We start from the raw sequence: 22816 nt of genomic DNA, 5'->3' as shown, positions 1-22816 counted from the left end.
ACAATTGTTCATCCAATATTCTCATTGTGTGTATGGAGCTTTACAGTGCATTAAGAGCCTATTCTTTTAAGCAAATATTGTCTGCATACTGTCATCTAAAGTGTTTATCTCCACAAATTTTCCCGAAATAAAGTTTGAATTGATTACTAAGGCCATTCATCAACCATCTAAGCAGAAGAGGGAAATTGTCTAAAGCTGTGGCATGCTAAGGCAAATCAGTGTAGCAACCAAAACATATAAGAAAATAGTTATGAAAATCAAAAACTCAACTCAGTCTCTCAGCATGTACCACACTACCAGCTACTACTACCTTATCAACTATACTGTTATTTTTAAAAGACGTTTTGCATAAATGAATGGTGTTATTACTTATTATTATTATACAGGATTTATATAGCGCCAACAGTTTGCTAAGCGCTTTACAATATAATGGGAGACAATACAGCAACAATACAGTTCAATACAAGAGGGATAGGAGGGCTCTGCTCCTTGGAGCTTACAATCTAGGAGGGAGGGGCTAGTGGTGAAAAAGGTAGTAACTGTGAGGGATGAACTGGTAGGAAGAGTAGAAGATTCCATTATTAGCTGAGGGCAGGATAGGCTTCCCTGAAGAGATAGGTTTTCAGAGATCGCCTAAAAGTGAGCAGAGGAGGCGATAGTCTGATAAATTACCCCAATTTTTGAGAGTTCCAAAGGATGGGGGAAGCTCTGGAGAAGTCCTGGAGATGAGCATGATAGGAGGAGACAAGGGAGCTAGAAAGCCGGAGGTCGTGTGAGGAGCGGAGAGTACAGTTTGGGTGATATTTGGAGACAAGATTGGTGATGTCATTTGGGGCAGAGTTATAAATGGCTTTATACTGTATGTTATTGTTAATGTTTTCAATTTTATCTGTTAGGCAATGGGAAGACAGTGGAGGGATTGGCAGAGAGGGTAGGCTGGAAGGTGGATGAGTCTGGCAGCAGCATTCATGATAGACTGAAGAGGGATAGCCTGCGATGAGGTAGGCCAATGAGGAGGGAGTTACAATATTCAAGGTGAGCAATAACCAGGGAGTGAATAAGTTGCTTAGTAGTTTCCAAGGTTAAGAACGGGCGTATCTTGGAGATGTTGCGTAGGTGAAGTCTAAAGGACAGTGATTGGATTTGGGGCTGAAAGGACAGATAAGAGTCTAGGATTACACCTAGTACCCTGGCATGAGGGGATGAACTGATGGTTGTGTTATTGATCTTGATGGAGGAGTCAGGGGAGGGGGCATGGGCTGGAGGGAATACTAAGAGCTCAGCTTTGGAAAGACTGAGTTTGAGGAAGTGGAATGACATCCATGCCGATTTGTCACTTAGTAGGTTAGTAATGCTAGAGGAGACTGAAGGGGTGAGGTGAGGGGTAGAAAGATAGATTTGTGTGTCATCAGCATAGAGATGGTACTTAAAGCCATGGGAGTTTATCAAGTGACCAAGGGAGGAGGTGTAGATGGAGAAGAGTAGGGGTCCAAGGATGGAACCTTGAGGGACCCCTACAGAAAGAGGGAGTGAAGAGAAGGTGGCACCGTTAGAGAGAGAGATTGAAGATGTGAGTGAGGGAGCATAGGATGGAAGAAGAGGGTAGAGATAGTTAGTTATCTAGGCAAAGACAGATTTTTTTTTTATATAAAAAGGTCTTTTGCTCATCATGGTGGAAATGGGCTTTAAAATATGGCATCCTCCATATATCACTAAGTACAGGTTTCCTTTAAAATGTATTCATAAAAATCCCCCATCAGTTGTTAAAACAGTGCTGTAAATTGCCTCCAGCATTTTGCTTATGCCAAGAGCCCCTGAGCAGCAGTAAATCTTTTTGTTTTAATCTAAACAACTTTTATTGTCAAGATAATAGAGAAAATGGAACAGTACTTACAGAATCCACAATGACATTACTGCAACAGCAGGATTACACATAAATAGAACAATGTGGTTACGCAAATCCCATAATAAACAGAATAACAGAAATAGTAATCAAACAAAACAGAGACCACACGGATCCAAAACTTGACAATATCTTGCCTTTTCCTTTTTAGGTCTCATTCCTTCCTGACCAGATGTAAACAGAAATGGGAGAAAGGAACAAAGCGCAAAACATGTTTTCAAACAATAAAAAAACCCACATCAACAACAACCTCTGGTTCACCCGAGACATCTCATCAAAAAGAATGGGAGATGCACATGAACTCCCCCCAGGGGGAGGAGTGGAGCCACACACCTGATATAAAATATCACACCTGCAGAAGTTGGTCCACTATCTATTGAGGAGGTGTATCAAGCCAATCCTGCCATACCTGCTGGAACTTAAAATAAGCATTGTGATGTGTGGTACATGAGTTTCTCCCATGGGAGTAAAGAATTAACATAATCTATCCATTGCTTACTAGTCGGATAACCTGTACCTTGCTATCAACTTCCTAGCCAGATATAAAAGTCTAGATAACATAATATACCCTCCTGGTTGGAACAGTTCTTGGTCCAGTGCCCCCAACAGACAATGCAAGGGATTCTGGGGAACAGTATATTGTGATACTAGAGAAATAAGTTGGAGAACCTCACTCCAATATCTATGTAACTTGGGGCAACGCCAGAGCATATAAATTAAATCACCCTGTTGGACCCTACACCTCAATCAGGCGAATCCCGCTTGTCCACCGATAAAGGGATCCTATGCGCTCAATGGAGAATAAGCACTAGGGGCCGCATAGAGAAGGCGCTCCCAGCTAATTTACTTAGGACCAAAGCCAAATCTAGACAATACTTCCCATAGATAAGGTCATTCCCTGCTATCAAATGCCTTGGCCACATCCAAAGACAAAAAATGACTCCTCCTAGGATTGTCCTCAAATTCAAAAAAAGTCTATGAATATTATTAGACGTCGCTCTAGAAGGAATAAACCCTGGCTGATCTTTATGTACAATATTACCAATAATCCACACCAGTCTAATAGCTAGAACCTGGGCCAACAATTTAGCATCCATATTCAGAAGGGAAATAGGTCGGTAGGAGTCAGGTTTTAACTGATCTTTTCCAGGCTTCAATAATAGTATAATAACAGCTTCATTCATGGAGGGGAGCAAACCATTTCCATCCATGGCGACATTCAGGGCATTGAGTAATGCCAGGAGGAGTTGCGCATCGTATCTATTATAAATTAAGAATGGCAATCCATCTGAACCCGGAGATCTATTACTGGGGGTGCCTGCCAAATCTTCAGATAACTCCTCAACAGTAATTGGCATCTCCAGTTCTTTCTGGTCAGTCTCCAATAAAACAGGAAAAGAGCAGGTGTCTAGAAACTGCAAAAGCTCAGAATGGGTAGTTATAGTTTTAGAAGCATACAGATTGTCATAAAAGTGATTAAAAACTCTCAGGATTTCTGCATGACTCATGCATATCACTCCATCAGCATCCTCAATCTTGTCTACAGTGGACACCCCTTGCTGTGACTTCGCCACAACAGCAAGAAGGTGCCCCGTACTTTCCCCTTCCTCAAAATATTTTTGTTGCAAAAAATATCACTTCTTATCTGCCTCTTGAGTAAGCACTAATTCAAAAAAGGGCTTGGACCTCTTTCCAGGAGGTGTGGTTACGGGGGCTTGGGTCTTGGATCATCTGAACCTCCCGCTGTTGAATATCTAACCGTACCTTTCCTCCCACTGCCTGGATCTACACTTAACTGCTGAAATCTCCCAGATAATCAAGCCCCGCAGGAAGGCCTTTACAGCAACCCAAACCATTGCTGGTGGGGACAAGCCTTCATTCCGCTGAAGAAAGTCTGACAACTCTCCTGGAATCAACTCGGACTCTGGAAACAGTGTCAACCAAAATGTGTTAGCAGTAAATCTTTAGGCTGTCAGCAGATGGGCCTCTACATTTTTTGCACAGTGCTGAAAACTAAAGAACAGCATTTGCAGAGGAGTCAATGCATTACTAGATTTTAAACAGTATAGGCGCTTATATTTAACGTTTTACATAGCTACAAAGTGTTCTCAGTTAGGAATTGAATTGAATGGTGCTTTATATTCTGTAACGCACTGTGCAGGATGCAGGTGCTATATAATTACTGGAAATAAAATATTGTTGTTATCATTATTATTATATAACAGAATAATTGTATTATATACAGTATCAGGATATAATTATTTTACACATTTCCTAATGATTCATTATTATTTCATTTAAGTTTGTGGTGGCTTGATTTAGAAGCTAATAAAATAATTTGTACAAGGGGACAGGTGTGTCTCTAGAGATTCGCAGACCTTCTGAGCAGCATTTGAACTAATAGTTTGTTTTGTATTCATTGGCACTACAGAGGTGGGAGCATGGTTAAGCAGTGCTTATAATCCAAAGAGTAACACTAAAATTATATAACAACCCAAGTATAAAAAGCATTGATATTGTCAGATAATTAACAATAGTGATTTTCTTTCCTAGCATAATTAATTAATCATTGGAGATTATGTATTGTTAGAAATGCAAGCTGCTTCATTAAATTCATACTTAAAGCACCCAGATGTTTTCCTACATACATAATGACATCCTAAAATTCTATTACCATGGAAAGACAAAAAATAATTTATCACGTTGAGCAGAAAATGCATAACACTTAACCAAATTTCTATTGATTCTGTGCATAAATTTTGAACGCTTGGATGACTAGCATAATATGTTAATATATTAATGCCCTCACTCCTCAGTTGTCTCTACAGAGTGACATCCATCTGAACAGAACGGTGATCAGAAAAGGAAAAGTTCTGGCAATTTAGAAAAATTTTTTTTCCCATTTCAGTCTTGATGGATTATTTAATAACCACTTTGTTGTTTGGAGTTGTTAGCCTTTAAATGCATTTGTTATGTAGTAAGACCTTCTTAATGCTTACAAAAACTACTACATTTGGGGAAACTTTCTCAGCCTGCATCCTCAGATGTGCTTTCATAAACTGGTACAGCTGTATGTATGATAAGAAAGGCTCACAGTGGGGAATGCATCAAAGCTGGCACTCACATCTCCAATGGTAAATCAAAAACTGAACAACCATCATTCACAAAACTGAACAACTATTATTCACAGCAGCTTGGAAGGTAAAAAAAAATATCTATATATATATACTCCGTGTGTGTATATATATATATATATAATTTGATATACAGTGGTTTGTGTTTAAGTGTTACTAAACCCACAACAGTAAAAAAGGTCTGTATGTGCAGTAGGTCATGCTTGTTATACTCACTGTGAAACCTAAGGGGTTAATCCTCTGCATTGTGTAAATAGGCTGTTTGTTCCTGCCTTCTCTGATCCTCCCCTTCTTCTACTGTCTCCATATGCTGGTAGTACAGAGCTCTAGGAGTGCTAAGCTTGGTGTGCATTGCTAGATAGTTTTCTTTTTTCTTAGGAAGGGTGCATGTGATCAGAAAAGGGCCAATCTGCACTGTCCAGACAGAGGGCCAGAGGTCCTTCAACCTCATAGGACAATCAGGGGAGAATGAAAACTCCTGCTAAAAAGCTTTAACCAGTGCTCAGTTGGATACTGATGAAAGTCACAAAACTGCTCTAACTGCTGCTGAGAAAAGATATTTAGCAGTTTATATTTACTGAAATGCATCTCCATGTTCTGTATACTGTGGGAGACAAGACATAGTAGATGCAGGGTCCTGGGTTTATTAACACTTTTATATCTACTATTATAATGTATTTATTCTTTATTTTGGCTTATGCCCCGTCACTGTCAAGGGGTATACAGAGTGTAAGTTCATTGAGACAGAAACAAAGAGGGAGATTTACTTAAACAGGACCACACATAATCTGATGCAGTTGTGCGTATAAACCAATCAGCTTCTAACTTCAACTTGTTCAATTAAGCTTTAACAATAAAACCTAGAAGCTGATTGGTTACTATGCACAGGTGCTCTACATCCCTGTTCATCAGTTTTAGTAAATCCCCACCAAAGAGTGACTGCTGAAAAAAATCCAAGTAATTCATTGATTCTCCATTCTTCCTTTAAAAAAAAACAAATTCATTTTTAAATGTTTTTTTTTGTCTGAGAAAATACCTCTGTTTATCTCAAGCATGTTTCAATTCATTTCTGGTTGATTGACTCACTTCTTTGCTGGAATTCTATTCAAAACATCCAGTACTCTTTTGGTAAAATATTCTTTCCTGGGTTAGTTTTGGAATTTTCTCCTGATAGTTTGGTGTCATACCCCAAGGTTTCTGATTTCAGCTTCATATTGAAACATGCTGCACTTCTTTTTTCACAGCCTGCCCCCTCTAAATTTGCAGTTTGCAGGTTTATATGACTATAGACCATTCATGATAACACTGATCTACAAATTTCGGGAAATTATTTACCTTCGAGATAAAATGTGCAAATTCTTACATATTTTCATTATATGCATTAGAAAACAGGTGATACAGGTGCTGGTTGGTTAAAGCTTTCAAGATATTTCACAATAAAGATTTATACACAGGCGAGTATATTTGTCTACAAGGAAGGGAGGTGTCAGATGATCATGATGCCTTGTAACTTCTTGACAAAGTATGGTAGAACAATGAGAATGGTACCAAATGGAAGTGTATAAATTTATCTTCACTTTGAGACTAAATATTATTGCCTAACTGTAATTTATTGTTCTTTTATTGCAAAGTACATTTGTCTTGGTCAGATCTAAGCACCATACAGTTACATCTGATGGCTTGTGAAAGTGTTCTTGCCTAACATTTCCAAGGAACAGTTGTGTGATATTTTCCCTTAGAAACCAAGATGCCCGAAACTGTGTAAACAACACAGATAACTTCTGCTACATTTGTGGGGAGGTTACATTTGCATCTCAAAAGTGCAGTATGATGGCAGTGGTAAAAAAAAGCATACTATCTATATTTTGGATGCAAAATAGGGGATCAGGACAAGAGTTGGGCCCTTCGTTACATTACATGTGCAACTTATCTGCATCATTGGCTAAACAAAAAAAAAAATTCCATGCCTTTCACAGTTCCAGTGGTATGAAGGGAACCCACCAATAAAAGTAGTGACTGCTATTTTTGCATGGTTTCCCAAATTGTAAAATGGATCTCATGAAAGAAGAAGTGGACAATTGAATATCATCATCAAACAATCCATCCACACTGTGTCCTGTACCCCATGGTGAGGACTTGCCAATTCTAGAGTCACTAGAATCCTACTCTTAAGACTCAGATGATGATAAAGATGATGAGCAGGATGCAGCTGATCTGGCGCCGTCGATATCAGTGGACCCAAACTTTAGTCCACTGTATGCTCCTTCTGAACTACATCTAATTTCACAGAGTGAACTAAATGACCTGGTCAGGTATTTGGAATTGCCTAACAGTAAGGCTCCATGTACACTTGATGCTTTAATAAAGCTGGTAACGTTAGCTATGTAAAGTCACTTTAAAAACTTGAGTTTTTCTGCGTTTTTGCATTAGCGTTTTGCTGTGTTTTGCTGCGTTTTTCACGTTTTTTGCATGGGGGTTTTTAAAAAAAAAATGCTGGTTTGCCATGATTTACTGTGATTTACCGCATTTTTCAGCGTTAGAGCGTTTTTACTGCTAAAAACTCCTCTAGAAACCCACTAGTCCTGGGTTTTTTTTTCAGCCAAAAAATGTCCCTGCCAAAAAATGTTGAATACAGTCTATGTGATGCATGAACACATAGGATAACATGCTGGGGGGTTTACTAGCTGTAGAAAAAAACATCAAAAGCCAAAAACAGCAGCTGTAAAATGTCCAGTGTGCATGAGGACTAAGGCAGAGCTGCTAGGTTCCAGATTAGAACAGTGGAACCTCTTGCAGAGTGATGTCAGCAAAAAGCATGGAAATATTACATGAAAAAACAATAAATGAATGGAAAGTTATGTTACTAGTATCAATAAAAAAGATACATTTATAACGATTGGTGTGGTGCCATTCTCTTTGCTATATCATATTTTGCAAAAATGTTTTGGAGCATAATTGCACATCTCCCTCATAATTTTGAATTATTTTGATGCAATCTTGATCTGAACCTATATCATGGAGCCAATTAATACCCATGACTTGATTTTCCTTTATTAGTGACCCAATTTTGGTAAAATTGTGCTACTTTCATTTTCAAGGCTTTCTTCTTGTAAACCAGTGTAATAAATGTTTATTCCAAGCATGTTTATATTCACATCCGGTCTTTGGACTTCCACTACTTGTTTGGTGAAATATGCCTACCTAGGTTATTTTGTAACTTTTCTCCTGCTAGTTTGAGGTTGTACCCCAATGTTCCTTATCTCAGTTTCATACTGAAAAATACTGCTGAACTTTTTTCACAGCCTATCCCCTCTAAATCTTTAATTTGCAAGTTTATCTGACTATAATCATATTTATATGACTATAATCATGTTTATATGACTATAATCATGTAGGACCATTTGTGATAATAAATAAAAAAAATAACAAATATAAATTCAACTCACTTGGAGAATTACTTAGTGAAAGAGAATGTTTTAAAATAGTTTGCTAGATTTTTCTAAACCCTTGCACTGTTTAACACAAAGAACAGATTATATAAGACCTTTCCTTAACATGCATTTTTTCTGTGTGTACTAGATGATATGTTGCTTTTTTCAATATAGAGGTCAAAAAAAGTTGTCACAAGTGGCAGGATTACCCACTGAACTTCATGTAGTCACCCGGGGCACTGATACAGGGGAAAATGGTTTAATGCACAAGGGCAGGAGAGGTGATTGAAGTGGTGAGAAACAGATTAGCTTTAAATTGGCAATCCTGCAACTGCTATTGGCAGACACATTTCTCTCTGCTCCCAGGGGAGGTTGACAAGCACTACCAATAGTATTATACTAGATGGCGAGCCAAGTAACTTAGCTCTATAAATTCTATTGAAAGTAAACACATATCATAGAACATTGTGTTTTTTATAATAATTATTATTTTAATAAATAATGAAAGATACTGCAATTTACACCATGTTTTGCTATACAGCGCTGCACTAGTTTAACTTTCAATTGCGCGATCATGCAATATGGTACATAAATGAAATCCTTTTTTCAGACAAATAGAGCTTTCTTTTGGTGATATTTGATCACCTGTGCACTTTTTATTTTTGGCGCTATAAACAAAAAAATTTTAAACAAATTTTTTGAAAAAAACTATATTTTCTCATTTCTGTCACAAAAAATATCCAAAAAACTAAAATTTTGTCATAAATTTAAGCCAAAATGTATTCTGCTACATGTTCTTGGTAAAAAAATTCCAATAAGTGTATATTGATTGCTTTGTGTGAACGTTATAGCATCTACAAACTGATATAGACAATGGAATTTACTTTTACTTTCTGACTGCCTATCACATTTCTTGAGGTGCTACAATACCAGGACAGTACAACCACCCCCAAATGACCCCTTTTCGGAAAGTATACACCCTAAGCTATCTGCTTAGAGGCATATTAAGTCCATGGAAGATTTATATTTTTTCCACAACTTTTTGGAAAATGACAAAAACATGTTTGTTTGTTTTTTACACAAAGTTGTCATTTAAATTATATATTTCTCACATAAGCCATGGGAATTACACTCCAAAATACATTCTGCTACTTCTACCAAGTATGGGGATATCACATGTGTGAGACTTTTTGGGAGCCTAGCCGCATACAGGAGCCTGAAATCCAATGACCACTTTGAAAGCCCGAAGGTGCGTAACTTCCACATTTCACTTCCTCACTACCTATCACAGTTTTGGAGGTCCTAAAATGCCAGGATCGCACCAAACCCCCAAATTGTCCCCTTTTTGGAAAGTAGATACCCAAAGGACTTTAAAAAGAGGCATGGTGAGTATTTTGCAGATCTCGTTTTTTTCACAAGGTTTTGAAAAAAAAAAAGAAAAGGAAAATATGTTTTTGTTTTCTTTCTTCATATTCCAAAAACTTGTGGCAACAAACCAGATCTGCAAAATACTCACCATGCTTCTTATCAAATTCCTTGGGGTGTCTACTTTCCAAAAAGGGATCATTTGGGGGGTTTGGTGCTATCCTGGCATTTCAGGCCCTTCAAAACTGTGATAGGTAGTCAGGAAGTGTAATGAGGAAATAAAGCACTTTAAAAGCCTGAAGGTGCTTATTGGATTTTGGGGTCCTGTACTTGGCTAGACTGCCAAAAAGTCTCTCACGTGTGCTACCCCCATACTTGGGAGAAGTAGCAGAATGTATTTTGGGGAGTAATTCCACATATAATCATGGCATGTGTGAGCAGCAAATCATTTAAGTGACAATTTTGTGTAAAAAAAAAAAATGTTTGTCATTTTTCAAAAACTTGTACTAAAAAATAAATTCTTCTATTGACTCAACATGCCTCTCAACAAATAGTTTGGGGTGTCTATTTTCCAAAAAGGGGTTGTTTTGCGGGAAGGGGGGGTGGGGGCATTCTCTGCCCAGCATTAGAAGTTTATGACACACATCATTCACTCTTCTAACCACTTGAAGACCAAGCCTTTTCTGACACTTTTTGCTCACATGAAAAAAATCTGTAATTTTTGCTAGGAAATTACTTTTAACCCCCAAACATTATATATTTCTTTAAAGTAAACACGCTAGCAAATAAAATGGTGGGTGCTGCAATTTTTTATGTCACATAGTACTCGTGCAGCGATTTTTCAAACGCAAATGTTCTGCAAAAAATACACTTTTTTTACTTTTAATGCACAGAAGCACAATATATTGGCCAATTATTTGGTAAAATATAAAAGATGGTACTTTAAAACTGCGCATGCCTCGTGCAATGGTGACAAACTGCATACATTTTTAATATCCATAGGCAACACTTTAAAAGCCTTTACAAGCTACCATTTTAGATTTACAGAGGAGGTATAGTTCTAGAATTACGGTCCTTGATCTGATGTTCACGGTGATGCCTCACATGCATGGTGAATCCACTGTTTACATACCGACACAGGGTGAATGTTCGAGCACACAGGTGCGTGTGTGCACGGGGGGAGGGTGTTTTTTTTTAAGTTATTTTGATTTTTTAAATTATTTTTACACTGTCATTTAAATTTTTTTTATATCACTTTTAATGCTTTCACAGGGAATGCAAATATCCCCTATAACCTCAATAGGCATTGTTATATATTCTTTTTTGAGAAATCTGGGTTTTATCAGACAGTAGATCTCTCCTCTGCCCTTACATTATCTAACCAAACCAAGATCGATGTGATCAGATGCTTTCCCAACTTACAAATGGCAATCCATGTCTTTTCTAAAACAAATTCCAATATGTGTAAATTAATTGGTTTATGTGAAAGTTTTAGCATTTACAAATGGCGGTATAGATACTGGAATTTTTTTATTTATATACTAATAATGGCGTAAATCAGCGACTTAAGCACGCTTCTCTGCATGGCTGTGCTCAGCCATTCAGAGCAGTGTGCCCAAACTGACAGGGAAGAGGAACGTTGGTAAACAAAGCAGCCCTCCTCCTTGTCGATGATCACCGGTAATCACCGGCACTGGCGGGTAATCACCGGCTTGGACCCGGTGATTGACACCCACAGCTGCAAACAGTGGTGCTGGTAGGGCATGCGTGCCCCCTACCCAGAAATGCAAAATCATGTATATATACATGATTTTGCTCACCTGGTTCGCCATGTAGCAGTATATCGGCGGCGGGTAAGTGGTTAAAGGAGGTCTGCATTATTACATCATAATATATAAATGGAAATGTATTTATTTTTGTATTTAAATAGTTTTTATTAATTTGTAACAGTTTAACAAAGGAGCAACAAATCACGCCCACTCAGGGGCTATCAATTGCACATAATAAATTAGAAAATTAGAAAAATCAGTGCTCTAACACCAGCAAAGCAAAAGGTGTGCCTAAGCAGGGGCTATCAGTGGCACTTAAATGACAAAACATTAGTATAACACCAATAGTAACTCAAACTAAAGGCAGCTATCCACTGCCACACCAAAAACAAACAAAAAGAAAAGAAAAGGAAGGAGGAGTACAAAAGAAAAAAGATAACAAAACCAAGAGCAGGGATCCAAGAAAGCTAATACCGAACAACATCACATCCCCAGACTAGCCGGGGGCAGCATGGGAAAGGCATATTGCAATCACGGCTCCCATATTTTCAAGAATTTACATTGGGAGTCGTTGCAGATACTCAACATCTGTTCATTGAGCAATAGTGGTCATACGGTCCCGCACCCCTTGAAGAGGGACAAACGGGCTCTTCCAGGCCTGAGCAATTGTTCTAGAGGCGGACAAAAACAAATAGGAAGCCAACTTCTGCTGATGAGCCAAGAGGCCCGGTATGAGACAATGAAGCAAAGCATACCGAGCATGGAAATTTATTTATTTTTGTCTGTAGTTTTAGATGTGAAACATATCCAAAACAGGAAGTGAGAGGAAATTCCTGCAAATTAAGGGAATCCATTGGAGCCCTTAGGTCAGCAGAACTAGTGCTACCATTGGAAGATTTCCCCCCTATTACTGTTTCAGGAGCAACCAAAATGTGGGATTTTCTTCTACTTTCACTTTTGATGATAATGGTATACAGGACAAATGGAGAGGGTGACTCAACTCCTAATGGGCACAGACAGCAATGAAAACTGACAGTTGTTCAAATCCATCTCCACTCTGTCCAAAACTAAAGAAAAAAGTTTTTCTTTTAGTTATACTTTTAAAAAAAATCTCATAAAGATTATTGTCTTATTTGGTTTGAATGATCCATTAGGGATGTGGTGCCAAGATTATCTACCAGCCACATAATATCACATTTGTCAGCAACAGAAATGCTGCACACTGAGATTCAAACTAATCTTATTTTATTAAAATAGCCAGCAGAAACAAATTCTGTTCTGACATGTTTCTTGTTAGGTATAGGAAAGCGCTGTGCCTAGTACAAAACATGCCAGAATAGAATTTGTTCCTACTGACTATTTTAATAAAGAAAGATTATTTTGAATCTCGGTGTGCGGCATTCCTGTTGCTGATACTTCGGTGGAGACGAGCCAAGCTAGCAACTGATATATCATTGGGGAAAGTGGAACCTGATATCACAAGGTGTGGCATGTGAAAGATCAGTCATATAACATGCTTTTGATATACTTATGCGTTACTTTTACAGTACCATATGCAGTAAGGGGAAGAGAACAACAGCTGCACTGCTTAGACCTGGATCTTCTGATTGGTATACCTATTACTAATTAGAACTAGTAAAATAATTTCTGATTTATCAGTTTAGATATTTCCTAAATACCTCCTTATAGAGAATCACGCATTTCAAAAAGCAAAGCTCTTGATACACGAGTTGTATGCTCATTTTTTCAGGGAAGCTTATCCTGCCTTCAGCTAACAACTGAAACTTTTAATTCTCCCATCAGCTCGTCCCTCACATTTATGACCTTTAGTTCCACTTGCCCCTCCCTGTTTGATTGCAAGCTCTCAGAACAAGGGCCCTGTTAACTCTGCTGTATTGAATGATATTGTAATTGTACTGTCTCCCTTAATAGTTACATGCTGTACAAACTGTTGGCGCTATATAATCTTGTATAAAAATAATAATAATAATCTGCAGATTGGGCAGACATTCATGCATGTATTCAACAGACCAAATATAATACCTAATTTGCTGTTTTGTCTGGTTTTCACAGTAGATTTGTTATAATGGAATGCAAATGCAAGCGTTTTAAATGACAGCTTACCTTTATAGTTCACCTTAAAACCAATTGAGCCAATGCTGTCATCAGTTTGTAAGTGAAGCCACATCTGATTACTTATGCTCACTATTAGGTCTGGAACAAAGCTTCCTGTTAACCTATTGAAAAGGAAACATAAGGGTAATATTATCCTGCGCCATATTTTATGAAGTATACAGTATTTAGTTACAAAGCAGGTGTCAAATGAGTTTAAAAGATCACATGTTCATCTGCTATAGATTTCTTTTACTCTCCATGGTAACAATATCCATGGGATTTCTATGCAGAGTTGCCTACACAATGAATCAATGAAAAATGCTTTCTATCTGTGGATTGCCTTGCTCTGTTTTCAGGACCTTCAGCCAACACAGTATAGAATGTTTATCCTGGAAACCAAAGATCTGCACTAAGTTGCTCCTGCTAGCAACATGTCCTTAGAAGATATTATTTTGATTACACTAAAACTGCTTCTATTTAAAAAAATGGCTTTACAATTTATTTGTCTGAATGAATATGGCAAGAGAATTAGATTATGAACTGTTATAGAAAAGATTGGTACAAATGGTTAACATCTAGTTAAATTCTCAATCCTAAATCATCAATGCAACATCAAGTACTCCTCTGATGTCATTTATTAACAGTCTTACAATCATTCTGACCACATTAGTATAGTTTATATTTTTCCTGTGAATGCCAGTGTGATCCCACAGCTCAAATCTCTAGATGATATTGCAGTGAGGCTTATGATATGCTGCTACTTAAAGTGGTTCTAAAGGTCGAAGGTTTTGTTCATTAAAATGGGAGAAAGGTGAGAGAGTATCTATTCTCATACACATTGCTGGATCAAGATTGGGCTCAAGTAACTATAAGGGAGTGGCGGGGGGAGAGGGGAGCTGCATGCAGAAGCGTTTTTTTTTACCTTAATGCAGAGAATGTATTAAGGTAAAAAAACCTTCTCCATACAGATTTCCCCCAGCACCCCTCTATACTTAACTTAGTCTGGTCCTGATCCAGCAATGTGCACAAGAATAAGAGCTCTTTCCTCCCTCATCAGCTCACAGACAGCAGCAGGAGCCATTGGCTCCTGCTGTTGTCAGTCACAGCCAGTGAGGAGGGAGTGGGGGCAGGGCCAAACCCCACTCTTTGTATCAATGGACACACAGAGCAGGAACCAGGAATGAGAATGCAGAAGTGCCCTCATAGTAAGAAGCTTGCAATGGGGCTACTCAGCAAGGGGGAGGAGCTGAAAGTGCCTGCAGGAGACCTGCGAGGAGGAGGATTGGGTTGCTCTGTCCAAAATCATTACACAGAGCAGGTAAGCAAACCATGATTGTTATTTTTTAAAAATGTAAGCATTTACAATCTTTTTTGGCAGTGCTCCAGGTTGTTCCAATTACAGCTCTGAGAATTTCTTGCACTGTTTTAAGTTAATGGGGCATAGTAGTGGGAGTAGAATACAGATATGTTGACATAAAAGTGGTTCAGCATGTGGGTAGATCAGACATTGGCAGGGCTATGTGTGGTCTGCATTTAATTTACAAGCTGGGTTCTTGTACAGGGGTATGGAAATTTTTCAAAAAACGACTTGTCTAAGGATTACATTGGTGTCCCAATCTACTTGTCCCTTATGACAATCTACAAAAAAGAAAAAATGTAACCAAAACCGTATTTAAATTTGAGGTGCTTTTAGGAATGCCTGGGGCTTTTAAAAACAAAAGGCGCTTTATGGCATCTTAAACGTTTAATATTTTCAAGATTGTATTGTTTATCTCCTCCTCATCTCCCTGCCTGTCTCTAGCACTGCACCCGGGGACTAGCAGGGAGGGGAGAGACCTTGCAGTGTATTGAGCACCGATTGGGTGGTTGTCAAGAAAGGGGAGTGTTGGGCTTATCCTTTATCCCTTTTGCTGCTGCAGCCATTTTTGTTTTTTTTGCACGTGTTTAAAAAATCACTTAAGGCTTGAAGATTACACAAAACTCCAAAACATATATTTTCTGAAATCAGAGACCCTAGAGAATAAAATAATGGTAGTTCCAATTTATTATGTCACACGGTATTATCACAAAGGTATAGGAAATGCAAAAATTTCAGTAAAAAAATACACAAGTTAATTTTAGGGTACAAAAAGCAATAAATTATCTAATTTTTTTAAAATATAAAATATTATGCTGCATCTAGTAAATAGATGTCCAACAAGTCAAACCTTAAATTTGAATGCGCTCATGTAATGGCAACAATCTTTAGTACCCTATATTTTCTATAGATGACGCATTTAAAGCCTCATGTAGGTCACCAGTTTACCGATACGGAGGAGGTCTGGTGCTAGAATTATTGCTTTCGTTCTGGTGTGCATGGTGATATGTAACATGTGTATCACAATCATCGTTTTCATGCATAGACGCTCCAGCATGAGCTTTTACGTTTGTACATGCATACATATGTGGGGGTCTTAAAAATTTTTGGGGGGGTTATATGCTTGGGTGTAACTTTAATTTTTTTTTTTACTTAACTTTTTTTTTCATTACATAGGGGACAAAAAGTCCCCTATGTGATGATTTTTTTGGTGACAGGTTCTCTTTTTTGAGACATGCAGGGTCTAAAAGAGCCTGCATGTCTCCCCTGTACTACACTGGATGTAATGCAGTGCACATTGCACTGCATTACATTCTTTCCCAGCCTTGGTCGCTGGGGACCAGGAAGTGATGTCACATCACTTGTGGGTCAGAACAAGAAGCGAAGAGGAGCAGATATGTCCACTCTCCTCCCTGCCGTATACCCGCTGACACCCACTAAACTGGTCCCAGGCTCACAGATGGACAAGCGCACCTTGGGAGACGTAGCGGGCAGGGGGGCGGAGGCTGGCAACATAGTGGGCTCTGTGGAAGCAATTGGGCAGCAGTGCTACCACACAAATGCTTCCACTTGACAGATGACCCTGCTGCTTACCCACAGCAGGGTTATAGGTAAAAAAAAACTACCTTCCTGGTGCCTGGAACTACATGTCCTGTACATCGGGCAATATGAATTAAACATCTGTGTTATTTATCAACAAAATGTAATGATATAAAATGTGTGAATCTGAATGAAAGATAATTGGACTTACTCTTGCAAAACAGTTTTTGGATCTCCGACTTCTCCTCCATCTCCAATTGTCAAAGTGTCATAGCCTATTTCTAAATCAAATTCTTCAAAATTGATTTGAATAACCTGAAGGGAAGTAATAGAACATATATAGGAAAAAAATCAGTTCAAATGTATCTACCAAAAACTAAGTGGAGAAGACAATATGATCCACAAAATCTTGCAATTTAAAACGTTCCAAAATGAGACACACAAATATAAATAATATGTGCTGCTCGGTAATGGTGTCACAGGCGGAATGATCCACTATCACTTTCCAACAGTACTGCAAAACATTTTAATGAGCATTAAATGCTAGTGTCAGTGTTGGCAAGGCCAAGGTTATTTTAAATGTTATTTATTACATGTATAATTAGCACATTGTTTATTTATTGAGAGAGAAAACACACCATGCAGATAGCTACTGCTAACAATCATCCAATCCCAGTCTTTTAAATACATTCTTATAAATCAAAATATAAGTGCAAATACATAAAGAAGATTTACTTTATTAAACAAATACGTTTTTATTCCTATCTCAAATGAATGACCAAACAATCTGTTTCAGCTGTTTTAGCAATATTATTTTTTGTTGGTAAAAATATTATTAATGGCCATTGGTCACAGGAGGCCATAGTAAGGTCAAAGGGTTCACTAATTTAAGTGTGCGTTTTATTACCTACATGATGCATGACAAATAACAGGCTCAGGAAATTTTTCAAATGACCTGACACCAGACATTCATTGGGGTTGATTTATTAAAGAAATAGAGAATATTTACTCAGCCTATTTGACTCTGTCACTAAAATAAAAATAGTTAATGTGCTCCCTGAAAAAAAGATAAGGCACATTTTCTAAGCATCGCCTCTGTATTTCAGAAACCATTGCTTGAAGCATCAAATTCTGACATTTCAGGGACTCCACGCGACCCTACATAACTGCAATATACAGTAGAAGGTAGCAGCAGGAACAATAACATATGGTGGGGGACCAGAATTCTGACAGTCCAGGATGTGTCAGATTCTGATGATTGTTCAAGCCGAGGTGGTGGAATGGCAAACGTCAGAAGTGAAATTTTCTTTTTTGCCAGGGGCACATTATTTAGCATTTTTATTTTAGCAATAAAGTAGTTTTAGTGAATAAAGCAAAGCTATGTCCAATTTGATTCCACAAATATGTGCAGGGAAAAAAACAGGATTTGCGCTTGTTCTTGACTGCATTTTTTTGTTTTTGTTTTTCTCTTTTTTGGATAATCAGAGTCAATTAGTCCAAATGAACATGGTATATAGTGAATATCCTCTATACCTTTAAGTGGTGCTACAGCCTTGGTGTTTTTACATTATTGAATTCCCTGCATTAAGTTAAAAAAAACACCCCACTATTTCCTTCCATTGCTAAAAACCCATACCTGAGTCTGTCAGCAATCCAGCACTGTGCCTGGCTGCAGTCTTCTCACTCCTCTCTTCCTCTACTCACAGGGACTCAGACAGCAGCAGGAGCAATTGGCAGCCCCTGCTGCTGTAAATCAAACACCATAAGCAGAGAGTGGGGGTGGGGCTGAACCACAGCACTGATTGAGCCCCCAGGTGTGCCTCCATAGCAAATGGCTTGCTATGGGGGCACACCAAGAAGGGGAGGTGCCTAGAGTGCTGGTGGGTGACCTGAGAAGTAGAGGATCGGGGCAAAACCATTGCACAGAGTGGGTAAGTACTGTATGGCATGTTTGTTATTTTAAGAGAAAACAAATTGAGGGTTTACAATCACTTTTTTACAATCACTTTTAGCAAGCCAACCCACTGGATGGAAATGGAATTATTGTCTGAACCTAATATGGTTTTTTTTATAGAATGATGATTTTCATCTAAAGGGAAACTTTAGCAAATGTCAAATGTTGCATATTATGTAACAGATCTGGAAAAGCATAAGTGAAATTATTTAATTAGTTTAGTTAAAAAGTCAGTTCACCTAAAAGTGACATATTAATTTTACACCTTTTTATACACCTACTTATGTGTATAAATAGTCATCCCCTGGCTTTCCCCGTTTCATTCTCTCTCATAATAAATTACAGGTTATTACGGGATCCAAAAGAAGGATCTGACCATAGCAAATGTGCAGAGCGAAAAAAATCCAAACTTAGAGAGCTAACCAATATAACCAAAAGACATACAAGAAACTGGTGGTTCCAGCATCTACCAAAAATTAAAATACTAATTTTAGGGTGAATGACCTTTAATCAGTAATATTTCAAAAATGGACCTTGCTAAGGTCACAAATTGACTAAATAAACTGTGCAATTTATGAAGTGATTACAATGAGCAAAATTCAAATACAATATTAATATTCAGTCCCAACATGTTAATAATTGGTGCAATGGTGCTGTATCTTTAACGGTTATACTCCATACTGAATTGACAAGTGCTTCACTGTGTTCACACTGGTGCCCCACATAGATGGAAACTCACCGTCATTTCATGACCACCTATCTCTAAGTAAGTCACACTCGCTTTTTGGGACTATCCCAGTTTGCAATCCGGTCCTGATGGCCGATGTGTAATTTGATCTTTTTCATTGAATCCAACACCTTTAACCAATAGAGTTAAATTTCACTGAAATCTCACAATTTTTTATGATTGAGGGTACAAATCCTAAATATTAATATTGTATTTGCATGTTGCTCATTGTTATCACTTCATAGATTGCACAGTTTATTTAGTCAATTTGTGACCTTAGCGCGGTCCATTTTTGAAATATCTAAGATTTTGTGTTTAGAAATTCACATGTTGGACTACTGCTAGGTATCTTATATATAGTCAATTCTTTTATATATATGTAATTTTTTTCCTAAGTGCAACAGCACCCTTTTTCTATCAGACCTTTTATCAGTGACATTGACATTTATGGATTAAATGCATACATCACTTACAGTATACAGGTGCAATGGCCATCATTTTAATGACAGTCATACTGTTATTTAAAAATACTTTCTGTGTCCCCCCACCCTATTAGATAGTATAAAAGTTATCAGACCCCCTTTTAAACAATTCTGATTTCAGCTGTGTTGGGCAGTGTTTAAAGTACTTTCAAAAAAGAATATGTTTTACTTGCTGTAAGTTATCTTTTTTCATACCCAACGTCAGCACAAGGAAGAAAACATATTTTGTTCATGCTGAATCACAGAAAAAAATAGGAACATTGTTTCACCAAAAGAGGTACATCAGAAAAGCAGCTTTGAGTCGTTCTGGGAGTTTGTGACAAGCAGATGGTGGAAATGACCAATTTCAAGTTCTTAAACATAGCTTAATGCCTGAAAGAAACCACTAATGATACATGAGTGCAATCAATTGCACCAAGAACATTAAGAATTTGAGCAATATTGTAAAAGTCATGTTTAATTTCAACCTCACTGCAAGGCTCTGTAGGCAATTTAATGAACAGTTTTTAATACCTGCTTTAATATCAAATAAAATGCTGAGAGCAATGTAGTGAAGAAATTCTTCTGGCAGAAAGTCTTTTATTTGTCCTAGTCCCGGTCTTTAACAGCTTAGACGAATGGCAAAACTTATGCATAGCCACTCGCGTATGTTCTGATATCATGGTCTGGAGAGTTGAAGAGAAATGTAACACCCTACAGAACATTTACTTTCTATAACATCCTCAAAAATGGTTATATTTGATTGGTTGTTATGTTTGGGGCACATTTTATGCAATATTAGTAAAAGGAGATTTCAAATGAAAATGTAGCATTTAAACACCTAATTTTCTTACATTCTTATGTTACTTGGTGGACTGGAGTCAGTAGCTATGAGTGAAACTGAGGATTTTTACCCTCGATCATAAAAAATTGTGAGATTTCAGTGAAATTTAACCTTATTGGTTAAAGGCGTTGGATTCAATGAAAAAGATTACATTTTTTTAAGGATGTAGATGGATTTTGAGGATTATGGAAGCTGCTTTCAACTATCCTAGATCTGTTTTTCTGCCCCACAAAATGGCCACACATTAGCCATTAGTTTACTTTTTCTTTTTTGCAGATTGCAAAAATAAATAAATAATAAAGTGACAGTACACAAATAGCAAACACAAAAGAAGGAAATATACTTTACAAAGCATAATAAATTAAATAAATGACAGTTCACTGATGGTGAAATTGCCAAAATCACTCTTATCCTGACAAGTCAGTGAAAATCAGAAGCTGAAATGTAGATTGATAAAATCATAAAATATATACATTATCTGTACTTACCTGTTCTTATTTTATCTGTTTTACATATTTATCTGTTTTATATACAATCAACCTTCTGTTGACTTCTTTCTTTTGGAGCAGCAAAAGTGCAAAAGAGAGATTTGAAAAAAAAAAAATAAATAGCAATTGACCTCTATGCTTTAAAGCCATTACCTGTTGTTGTTTTTTTTGTAGACTCCTCTCAATGCACTCTACCATACACTGAGGAGTATATGGACTGGAATCAAGATGGTGTGGGACTCACAAGCACATAACCCTCTATCCATTAGGATTAAAGGTTGGCATGACTTGAGTGGTGGAAACCCATTGTTATTTTTTAAAATGGACTATGAAAAATAAGATAATTACAGGCAGCCTCGTTATTTGCATCTTTCGATGGCAGCATTGATCCTTCTCAAAGCATTTGATGTAAGAATCTATATGATATTAGACATGTGGCTTTCCTGGAATAGAGAGGCTCAATAATATGGTACCTCCACAGTGAAAACAAAAATTCCATAAGGGCTCACAATAGTAGTTGGTGGGTGGATTTTACCTCCTCCCAATGGTTACTCTCTTTAGCTTCAGAGTTAGTAGTGGCCTGGGTTGAACACATGCTGCAGCCATGATGCTTTACTTTCCAGCCAAGGGGGGAATTGTACCCTGTCAAGTGAGAGGGGCTGTTCTTCAACTGTTCCTCAACCATGTGCAATGGACATGGCTGCAGGGAGCTAATGAGGGGTTCAAGGGGTTAAAGCAGGCAGTGAGGATGTGATACAATACCTCCTGACTGCCTGTCATAGGCTAAATGCAGATCGCTCTTCAGAGAGCAAAGCTAGTGTGAAGGCTAAGATTTAACATTTACCTCTAACCTTTTGTTTGATATGGTCAACAAATTCTTATAGAGAAGACGTTTTGTTATTTTTCAATAAGAATAAAGCACACATACTCAAAATTATGACACTTGCCTTGTTAGGATTTTCAGCCGTAATGACCCAGACACATTGGGCATTGCTGTCATATTGAAATGGAAAGTTTGGGGACGTGAATGAGCCACTTGGACCTTGAAGATTCGATCCACATGTTTTCACTGTAACAAAAAAATACATATGTTCTCAAGATTACATTTTTATTGTGTAATGTGCTGATATATACTTTATACTAAACAGACTTTATTGGAAACAATTACTATAAAAAGAAAATATTGTTTTAATCTATTCAGAATAAAAGAAGAGGATGGCTATATAAAGATATTATATATATATATATATATATTTTTTTTTTTTTTTTTTTTTTTAACATATATTCAATATGATTATTCCTTAGGGGCAACTGAAATAGAGAATGCTATTTCCTTTTTTTTATAATGCATTAAGCTTTAATAATTAGTTAATATGTTTCTAATTATATGGTTCAGAGAGTGTGCTTTTATTACCTTCAGACCACAGTGAACATCCATTTTTTGTTATTCTCAGTAGATGAAGCGAATGCCACAATCAGTATAATTTTATTTTAATGTGTTAAATGATCCTTTCAGTGTGAAACCCTAGTGAAAACTTAGTGCATGGCTTGTCAAAAATAAACATTAGCTGTAACAGTCATCAAAGCCTCTTATGTATTTTTCTGGTATTTGATTTGTGAACCTTTAGAATGATATTATGGGCGGATTTACTAAAGGAGTTGAGAATCTTCACTCAGATAAATTGCAGCTGTTGTTCACCTTGAATGACCTTTTGTGCACAGATGAAAA

The 22816-nt window shown here is 37.4% G+C and overlaps 1 protein-coding gene across 1 annotated transcript in view; it reads right to left on the bottom strand.

Annotated features, from left to right (window-relative positions):
• The window catches only part of CSMD3 (CUB and Sushi multiple domains 3), a 1455553-nt gene that overhangs the window by 643427 nt on the left and 789310 nt on the right, over positions 1-22816 (bottom strand). Inside the window, exons 11-13 of the mRNA XM_089664334.1 lie at positions 22035-22156; positions 16825-16928; positions 13727-13839 (exon numbers count right to left, since the gene is read on the bottom strand). Coding sequence (XP_089520460.1) covers positions 13727-13839; positions 16825-16928; positions 22035-22156 — 339 coding nt within the window. The remainder of the gene's footprint in view (positions 1-13726; positions 13840-16824; positions 16929-22034; positions 22157-22816) is intronic.

This window comes from Staurois parvus, unplaced genomic scaffold, assembly GCF_062004578.1.
Source record: "Staurois parvus isolate SC_StPar_1 unplaced genomic scaffold, SC_StPar_1.0 ptg000047l, whole genome shotgun sequence".
NCBI lineage: Eukaryota > Metazoa > Chordata > Amphibia > Anura > Ranidae > Staurois > Staurois parvus.
The sequence above is the reverse complement of the archived record's forward strand: the minus strand, read 5'-3'. Positions and strand labels throughout refer to the sequence as shown.